Raw genomic sequence first — 10,207 nt, forward strand, 5'->3', positions numbered from 1 at the left:
TGAAATAATCTGGCCCCATGCAATGAAGAGCTTTCAAGGTCAAAAATTCAATTCATTTGAATTGGATTCAGAAGCAGACTGGCAACCAGTGCTGTTCACATCATTGAACCTCTGCATTTTGCAATTGCTGAAGCTTTCAGATGCCCTTCAAGAGGAGTCCCATATAAAGCACATGGTAATCCAGTCAGGAAATGACTAGAGCTGTGATGGCGAACCTATGGCATGCGTTTCTCCTGGCACGCGGAGCCATCACCAGTTCCTCTTCCGGGTTCAGGCGCAGCAGCCAGCTGGTCTTGACATGCATTGGCGTGCCAGAAAGCAGAAGTGGAGCCACCCGGTGCACATGCGCACGCTAGGAACATGATCTTTTTGCTTCCAGGGTGCACATGCATGTCGGCCATTTGGTGATCTGGTTCCTGGCACACATGCACACCAAAAACCAGCAACAGGAAGAGCATGCCAAAAGACAGAGAGGGGTTCCTGGCCATCGCTTCTTAGTAGAGCTGTGGTCGGGGCTTCCCTCCCTCCCCCGCCTGAGTGGGCTTCATGCATAGAAGCAACCGGGCAGCCACCGGCTGGAAGCAGCAACGCAACAGTCGCCGTTACCAGGGGCGAAGGGGTGGCGGTGGCGAGAACGGGTGACCGCCGCCCCTTTGTCTCTTCCCCAACAGTGGCTGGCGGAGGAGCTGCTGGTGGGGAGGCGAGCTACCCACATCAAGACGCCGCCGAGGGTCTGGCAGAATATATCCCGGCAGGAAGCGGCAGCACTCCAGACCGCGGATCCTCATCAGAGCTGAAGGCTGGAGCTCTGAAGAAGTCTGCTCAGGCGGGGGGGGGAGGGAGGGACGCCTGGGACCGCCCGTCCTTGCCATCGCTACTCCTTTGCTGTTGCGCTGCTTCTTCCAGCCAGGATATATTCTGCCAGACCCTCGGTGGTGTCTTTATGCGAGTAGCTCACTTCTCCGCCAGCAGCTCTTCTGCCAGCATCCCGGCTGGAAGCAGAAGCGCAACAGCCGCTGTTGGGGAGAGGATGAAGGGGCGGTGGTCGCCCGTTCTCTCCACCGCCACCCCTTCACCCCTGGTAACGGCGACTGTTGTGCTGCTGCTTCCAGCTGGGAGACTGGATGAGCTGCTGGCAGGGAGGCGAGCTACCCGCATAAAGACGCCGCCGAGGGTCTGGCAGAATATATCTCGGCTGGAAGCGGCAGCGCTCCGGACCATGGATCCTCATCGGAGCTGCAGGCTGGAGCTCTGAAGAAGTCTGCTCAGGCGGGGAGGGGGAGGGAGGGATGCCTGGGACCACCCGTCCTTGCCATCGCTACTTCTTTGCTGTTGCGCTGCTTATTCCAGCCGGGATATATTCTGCCAGACCCTCGGTGGTGTCTTTATGCGGGTAGCTCACCTCTCTGCCAGCAGCTCTTCCGCCAGCATCCCGTCTGGAAGCAGAAACGCAACAGCCACTGTTGGGGAGAGGATGATGGGGCGGTGGTTGCCCGTTCTCTCCACCGCCACCCCTTCGCCCCTGATATCAGCGACTGTTGCGCTGCTGCTTCCAGCCGGGATGCTGGATGAGCTGCTGGCAGGGAGGCGAGCTACCCACATAAAGATGCCACAAGGGTCTGGCAGAATACATCCCGGCTGGAAGTAGCAGCGCTCCGGACTGCAGATCTTCATTAGAGCCGCAGGCTAGAGCCGTGCAAGCAGCCCGCTCGTGTGGGGAGGGAGGGAAACCCATGCTTGCCACCGCCGCCCCCTCACTCCCAGCGGCTGTCACAGTCCTGCTTCTGGCTGGGATGCTGGAGCAGCCAGAAGGAGAAGCTGCCGTTGGGGAGGTGGGCGGGGCAGACACCGATTGCAAATGCTTCTCCCCCAGTGCAGTGCGAGAGACAGCCTCGGGAGGGTGGGGGAGGCTGTTTTCACCCTCCTCAAGCTCCTTGAAAGCTTCTCGAGCCTGGGGAGGGTGAAAAACAGGTCTATCGTGGGCCAAAAGGAAGAGGTCACAAACATGCGCAGGGTGTTTTTGCGCGCATGCGCAACGGGGGGTCGCATGCATAGCATTATGGGTATGGCACGCCTGCGTACGACCCCCTTGCGCTCCCCCCGCTTTTGGCACAGGAGCCCAAAAAGGTTCGCGATCGCTGGACTAGAGCATGAGTAACTGAGCAGATACAAAATAAAATAACTTTAATTCACAGATTTTTTATGTTGTTATCTTGCCATTTCAGAATACACTTTCACAATATGGAAAATATTACAATGCTTAAAGAAGCCTGTTACGTTAATTAAATGTTAATTAAAATCATGCTCTATAAATACTGTTTAAGATTTTGAAACAGAAAAAATATTTGTGCCAAATAATTTTGAATTATACCTACTTAATTACATTTTTTTGGTTTGCATGAATATCAAAATTAGACATCCAAATTTAGAATATGAAAGTGATTGAAAACTGGAAGAATTTTTTAATGTTGCTGACAAGTAAAGACTGTGACCGATTTGTAACAAATTGAACCATGAAAACAATTCAATTCAAATTGCTGCAAATTAATAAACTGCAAATGGTTTATGAGAAATCATACTTTTTAAGTATATGTTTTAATTTTTAGTATATTTAGCAGAGGAATGTAAAGTAATACCTTCTGATTAATTTTAATTTTAACATCAGTTTCGGCAAAGGAATAGCTCAATGATTTAGCAAATTAATGGTATACATCCTGCTGTACCATTTTTTAAAGAAATAAAACTGTTTCCCCTGCTCCAGTATCAACATTATCATTTCATGATATCCCATATTAACTGGGTTACAGAGAATTACTGGATTTTGGAAATGGAGTAAAAGTGCTATCATAAAAAGAAACTGGAATCTAAATATTTAAGAAAGCCACATTTCCATATTTCTTCATATCAACATATCACTTCTTTTTCCAAAAAGGAAAATTCAGCACTTGTGAGTAGTTCTTTGCACATAATCCACGAGGACTTGTCATTGGCCTCCTCTTTGCATGGAGAAATTCTACTAAAGATAGTCCTTGCTTAACAACCGTTAGTGCTGAACAAAGGGATTTATAATTATAGCGTCTCCATAAAATATCAAAATTAGGGCACTTAGCAGCCTGCCTCCACTTCCAATTTGTCACAGGGGTGCTATAGCTGACTCCACCTTCATGCATTGACTAAAGACATTGTCTATACCCAACATTCTATGAGACATTTTGGATCATTTATTTGTATATTGAGTTGTACGCCGCCCCGAGTCCCTTTGTGGAGAGGGTGCGGCCTATAAATTGAATAAATAAATAAATAAATAATAAATAAATAATAAATCACCAAATTTATTTTGCTCAAGTATTTGTAGGTCTAGTTCAGGAGTCTTAAACCTTAAACACTCGGAGTCGTTTGAACCCCTTTCCCACAGAAAACATCATCAAAGGAATAGCCAATAATTTAACAACCAGTGTGACTGGGTGGGCTTGGCCAACTCAATGTCAATCACTCCCACACAGTTACATGACACACACCCCAGCTACGCCTACTCAGCTGGTCATTAGGGCAGAGAACAGTTGTTAAATTTTTTGCCCCGCCCAGCCCCGCCTCACCCCTCCCCTTCCAGCCACCTTTTGCCACACCTGGCTTCGGGTGTGTTTCTCTATCTCTCTCCCCCTCCTTCCCTCTCTCTTACTGTTTCTTTCTCACTCTGTGTCTTTATTTCTGAGTCTTTTTCTTTTTTTCTTTTCCCCCCTTTCTGTCTCCGTCACTGTCTTTCTCTCTGACTTTCCCTGTTTCTTTTGCCTTTCTGTCTCTGTCACTGTCTATGTCTCTAACACACACACACACACACACTCTATCTATGTCACTGTCTGTCTCTTTCACTCTCTCTCTGTCTCTTTCTCTGTCTCTCTGATTCTGATTCTCTGCACTTCACTCGCTGCTCAACAGACTGCAGCAGGAAATGGTGGGCAGCTACTTCTGCCCTTTGTTGGTGCTGGGAAGACGTATGACCTGCTCTCCATCCTCAATAAAGCTGCTGTTGTCAGGAGCCACTTGGACAGGTCTTATTGTAGTTCTGCCTTGTAATGGGCTCCAGGAGGAGGAGGAGGAGGAGACCCAGTCTCCCCCATTGTGAAAATTCACTGTGCTGTGCAAGAGCTGGCTGAGGAGTAAGCACGAGCTGAGGTCGATACTTCCCCAAAGATGACCCTCGTGCAACCCCCTGGCCTCCTCATGCAACCCCCTGGCCAGCTGTGGTGGGGCCAGGAGGGCGCATACAAGCAGGGCCTGTGCTTGGCCAAAGCTCAGTGAAGACACATGGGGGCGGAGAGTTGACCGGGTGATGGGCAAGCATCTTTGGTGAGGACACCCCAGCTTTCTGCAAACCTGACCCCTGGAGTGGGCATGTGAGGTTCGGTGGGGCCAGCCCCCTTTTCCCACTGCCCTGAGCTTCTATACTCCTACAGCAGAATGGTCCTGCCTGCAGCATTGATTGAAAAGTGTATTTTGGGTGGCTAAAGTTCCCCATGCGAGGTTTAAAGCTGTGGCTGGGCGCTGCAGGCCCGTACCCTTTTCCGTCACCCACGAGACCCAAGAGATGCACTGGAGAATCCACCCCACCCACTTCTCTCCGCAGCAGAGGGATGAAAGAGCCATATGCGACTCCTGGTCTAATTCATATTTATATGTCACTTTTCATTCAGGAATTCAAGAAAGAAAAAACCAGCATTCTTTCCTGTCTTTCCTACAGCAGTACTTGGGTTTAAAAAAAATGATAGGCAGTCAGTGATTGAGATTTGTGACTGAATTTCTATTAAGCAACACCATTTCTATCCAAAGATACATTCTTTCTCATACTCATATATACAACTTATCTAGATGAGGATGATTAAGAAAGAAAGGATAACTTTTTAAAATGTAAGTAACTTCTTCCTCCATACCTTTCTGGGCAATTTCAGAAAATACATGCTGCAAGCAACATCTTTTTAGAGAATAACAATTTAATTGAAGCATGTTTTTCTGGATGAGAAGATAATAAATAAGCTGCATTTACCACACACAAGTGGAGTATATAGAGAGACATAAACAATGGGACTGAAATGATAAAAACAACAAATCTCATTAATTTCGGTCCATTCCCACTTCTACACGCCATCAACACACGTAACTATTTGTCAATTGAGAATAATACCACATTCATTCTGCGAAAATCTTTACATGGTAGCTGGTCAAGGGTGGCACAACTATTGTCTACTTTAACTTTTGAAAATCCTAGAGGAAGGCAAACATCAAATGATTTATCTGCTGTTTCCGAGAAAGTTACGTAGATATAATCAATTGGGAACCCAGCTGGAAACCGAACTGGATCCCATGGAGTCTTTTCGAGTGCCATCGCATTTTGATGGCAATTGCGGCCTCCTCTTCAACATTTAACAGCTGAACATTTGCTAGTCTGACACTGACAACACTGAGTTTTATCTGCAGCTATTTGGGCGTGGGTAATTTCTCTTCTCCTGCTCACACCTATCAATCCGACAGCACCGTATTCCCGACCTTCGAACTCAAGGTGATGTAGTCAATGCGCAGGCGCAAACTTCCATTTCTGCTACAGATGTCTCTCGCGCATCTCTGGCTGCTTCTTCTGCGACCCCGGAAGCAATAGGGACTTAGGGTTGTTGTCTGGCGAGAGGGCAGGAAGGAGAGTGGAAGATTGATTAAGGGGTAGCTGTGGGTTTGGCTTCGGGTCTGCCGGTGATTAAAGGGGAGGAGGGAAAAATGCGCTATATGTCATTTAGGGAGAAGTTCGTCTTTTTTTCTTTTTGTAGAACAGACACTCCTCCGATTTGTTTTGCCTTCCTCGTTCGCTAGTTGTTAGGAGAGAACTTAATGTGGTTTTCTTTCTGATTCGACTTATTTTGTCGCAGAGTTTAATGTCTCTAATGATTCTCAAATCATTCTTCTTTTCAGGTTTAGTCTGTTCGCCCGGCTTTCCTACTATTCTCGATTTCAGCTGCTTTGATTCTTAGCCTCTTTTGGATCAGCAGGACAAGCAAAATGTCATGGCTACAGCCTGCAGTTAGCCAGTGCGGTGAAGATGTATTTGATGAAAATGCAGATGAGATGGACATAGCCCAGAAAGAATGGAAGAGTGAAATGGAGAAACGAATCAAGGTAAAAGTAACCAGGGTACCTCTATAATATTGATTTGTTGTAATTACTTCTCTGTCTCTTTTGTATTAACTTGAATGCAAATGGAATGCTAGCATAATTCTTGATAGGAATCAGAAGATTCAATCTTCTGTTCTCTGTTTAGTGGGATTCTTAAAAATTGGATGCCAGTTGGATAGAATTTACCTCAGAATTGAATTTTGGAAATGACCCTATAGAACAAAACTGATCTTTTAATTAGCAAGAATACTTATATGATACCACATGGTTGAGCCCTCGTTAAAATAAAGTGCTTTGAATCAGGCTCTGAAATTAAATTTCATTTGTTCTCTTTTTGGTAATCATTTGAAAGGATACTTTAGCTTTTTTGTTTTACTTATTTTAGTTGGTGCTATATTTAAATAATACAGACAAATGCTAACAAATTGTACTCTATTTCTTTTGCTTAAGGAGGGCTATAGGGAAGGCGTTGAAGCTGGGAAAGTGGTAACACTTCAACAAGGCTTCAATCAGGGTTACAAAGAAGCAATAAGGGTGATATTTGAATGTAGCCAGCTCAAAGGAACCATAAGGTATGTTGTAAAAATACCCTCCCCCAGAGATCAGTGGGTTTAATTAAATGTATAACTGTCATCTTTTTCATAGCCTGAATAACATAGAACTAATCTTTGCCAACTCTTTAGTTTGTAAGGTAAGAGGTGGAAAATGTGATAAATTGGAACCACTGAATGACACTTAAGGATTTCTATGCCATAGTAAACACTAGGGCTTTTGTTCAAATCTCTCATTTTCTGGAAAGAATCCATTCTGAAATTTTTATTGATACAATGGTGATTTCTAGATTCACAGTCTATTTTGGCATTTTAAAAGTAAACATTGTTTTGTTGTTTCAAATATCCACATTGTAGTGCTCTTCTGTCTTGGTATCATCACAATAAACACAGTCCTGCAATGCTGAATAAGATGACTGATCTGCTGAATCAATTAAGAATATACGAAGAACATATACTTAATCATTTAAATTGTGTAAACCCACAACCCAGTGTTGGAGATTTGCTACATACTCTTAATGACATGGATCTTGGTCATGAATGCTGCGCTGTTGAACAACATAGTAAAACCTGTGCTGAGCTTACTAAAAATAGTTGCAGAAATAATGGAACAGATTCATTTCAAAATGAATATTGTGGCAGGACAGAAGGTCGGGAAGGTTCTAAAAGAGCAACCCTTTCTTGGCTTAAAGAAAGAACTGCCAGTATCATGGAACAATTTGGTTTGTCTCCAGACACAGTTAAACATATCTAGCTCTTGGCAAAATAAATGTGTTGATTCAAATTATATTTATAATATTCTTTTTGACACATGATCACAGGACACCGCAATGATCATAAATACAAGAATTGGACACAAAGTTGAGATTGTCTTAATTTCAAGCTGTCACTGCACAATGCAGTTGGCAAGTTTATTTGTATGGTTTCAGCAGATGATGGTAATTATTTATATTTCATCTTTATTATTTTTATAAATCTGTGGCTGTCCTTCATGGTGCCAGAGACTGGGTGCTGGATAGGGGACAACAGGCTTCAGTTGAACTCAGATAAGGGGAGTGCCTGTGGGGAGTTATTTTTACTTCTAGTTGGGGTTGCACTACTCCAGACAGACCCAATGCACAACTTAGAGGTTCTCTTAGACTTCAACTACTGCTCAAAGTGCAGGTGGCAGTCATGACTAGGAGAGCATTTTTGCAGCTTCATATTATACGCAAACTGTGATCTTTTCTGTATTGTGAGGCTCTGCCCTCAGTCACTCCTCCCCTGTCATCTCTTGTTTGGCTTATTGCATCACACTTGACATGGGGCTATTTTTGAAGAGTACTTAGAAGCTACAATTGGCTCAGAATGCATTGGCATGGAGAGACCCTAGGGTGGCACATATAAAATCACTTATTAAAAATGCATTGATTGCCAATCTATTTCTGGGTCCAGTTCATGCTGTTGGTTATCTTTAAAGCCCTCAGGATATCTGAGGAACTGCCTTGCTCCAATGGGACTGCCCTGCCCCATTTGCTCTGGCAGAAATGGCATACTGCAGTCCCTATTAGCCATAGAATTTTGCTGGTTGAGTCTAGGAAAAGAGCATTTTTTTCCATAGCCCCTGCCCTTGGAGCAACTTGCCACTGGATCTGCCCCCACCCCCCTGGAAACCAGACTCTGCTGAATGCCCTAATGCCCTGATGGAGAATCTATAGGCTAAAGGCGGATGGTGCAATGATAATGCACCACTCGCCTACTATTATCTGAGCCAGTCTTTTAATTTGTATTTAATCTTTTGTATTTTTATTTTGTTTTATATTAAGAATTGTTTTGTATACATATTTTTCTAAGCTGTCCAGAGTTGCTTTAGACAGCAAGATGAGTAGAATTTAAATTTAATAAATAAATTCAACAAATAACTCAAGGTGGTGAACTTCCAACAACAATCCCGTGAGATGGATGGGCCGAGAGACAGTGACTGTCTCAAGAGAACCCAGCTAGCTTTCATGACTAAAGCAGGACTATAACTCACCATCTTCTAATTTCTAGCCTGGTGCCTTAAACATTAGATCAATTAGTGCTTTAATTACTAGACCATTTATAGCCCCCACCTCCCATATTTATGATGTATCTCTTGAAAGGTTTAACAAATACAGCAGTTACGAAGATGGCATATTTATTTGTATCTATGGGAAGGAAAATAAAACAATAAATATAAAAAATACAGCATTAGCAGTTATCTCAATATCACCCAGGTAGTTTCTTGATAGCCGAATTGACAGGCTGCAGTAATACACATTTCTCATATTTAATGAGTCCATGAGCTTAATTCAGTTTTAAAATATATTAAATATTTTATCTACTTACAATGCTTTATAACGTATGAATTATTAAAATTTCTTCTTGAAATACTTTTCTGTCTGATTTACTTCTGTTTTGCTATGCATTTTTAATCTATATGTCATTTCCAAGAGTTGTGGTTTGTAAAGAAGCTTTTGTATATTATAGCTACAAGCTCAAAATTCTCGGTATTCTTTTAGGAGCTATGAGAGATCTTAGAAAGTCATTAGCTTAAAAACAAATTAATGCTATTTTTTTAGTCCACTGCTCCAATAAAAATGAACAAGTTTTCCCATGCATAAAAAAGAATAAATTAATAGAAAAACAATAAAAATAGAGTTAATTATTTTGAACTAGTATATGTCTGTAATAACTGATTATCATAAGATTTACAAGGTTAATGATTACAGTCTATACATCCTTGCAATAAGGACACATTATTTTCACTTATGAGAAATATATGCAGAAACAATATCTAACTGTCATCTATTTTAACTTACTGAGATATGCATCCCATTGCTCTATATTCATGTAATTTATTTTGTGTCATATAAATTTTAAGCTACAGATTATTTTTTGACTTTTCTTCTAATGTTTACAAGCAAATGAAAGATTGTTCTGCATTACTCAAGGTTTCTAACAAAACTTGCATATTTTATAAAAACAATCGTAATGTTATTCTTATCTTGTATGTCTTTAACATTATTCAAAGAGTATGTCTTTTCAATTGCTCCATTAACTTGTTTTGCTGCTTGTTTGCATATTGAAAATATGGGATTAGAGGGATTAGGTATATAATTTACTAAAATGTACTTGTGATATTGAGCATTTACTACCAATTTTAAATAAACTAAACTGATATTCAATGTGTCTGCATATGTGTATCTATTCAAGCCATCCTCAAGATTCTCTGGTGGTAAAAGCAACATTTTGATTCCTATAACACTTTCTTATTTTACATTTTTAGTGAAGAAAAGTGAAGATCAGCTTGTTTGATGAAAATCCTGCCCCAATATGTTTCTTTCATTTTGCTTCGTAGTTCCTTCATATTTTTTTTGCATCCCAGAGAAACATAAGAGAAGAATTATAGTATTTTATTTATTTGATTTCAGTGCCACCAGTATCAGCAAATGATTCTATAGTTGAATATAACTGAAACTTTAAAAATAGCTTTACTC

The 10,207-nt window shown here is 42.2% G+C and overlaps 1 protein-coding gene across 2 annotated transcripts; it reads left to right on the top strand.

Moving 5' to 3' along the window:
- The first annotated feature begins 5,647 nt into the window (after positions 1-5,647).
- YAE1 (YAE1 maturation factor of ABCE1) lies at positions 5,648-9,895 on the top strand. 2 transcript variants are annotated; one of them, XM_081971065.1, is made up of 4 exons: positions 5,648-5,709; positions 5,956-6,159; positions 6,607-6,728; positions 7,065-9,895. In XM_081971065.1, the coding sequence occupies exons 2-4, from the start codon at positions 6,043-6,045 to the stop codon at positions 7,459-7,461; spliced, it is 636 nt and encodes a 211-aa protein (XP_081827191.1). In that variant the 5' UTR covers positions 5,648-5,709; positions 5,956-6,042; the 3' UTR covers positions 7,462-9,895. The 2 variants fall into 2 exon arrangements, with proteins under 2 accessions (XP_081827191.1, XP_081827190.1); XM_081971064.1 differs by having other exon boundaries at positions 5,691-5,715.
- Positions 9,896-10,207: the final 312 nt, after the last annotated feature.

This window comes from Natrix helvetica (assembly GCF_964273705.1).
Source record: "Natrix helvetica genome assembly, chromosome: Z".
Taxonomy (NCBI): domain Eukaryota; kingdom Metazoa; phylum Chordata; class Lepidosauria; order Squamata; family Natricidae; genus Natrix; species Natrix helvetica.

What these genes read in the sequence shown, in the direction of transcription:
- YAE1 (XM_081971065.1), top strand. Translation starts at nt 6,043, where the DNA reads ATGTCATGGCTACAGCCTGCAGTTAGCCAGTGCGGTGAAGATGTATTT. An exon ending in AAATGGAGAAACGAATCAAG is followed by an intron (nt 6,160 to 6,606) that starts GTAAAAGTAACC and finishes CTTTTGCTTAAG; the next exon opens with GAGGGCTATAGGGAAGGCGT. An exon ending in CAGCTCAAAGGAACCATAAG is followed by an intron (nt 6,729 to 7,064) that starts GTATGTTGTAAA and finishes TCCACATTGTAG; the next exon opens with TGCTCTTCTGTCTTGGTATC.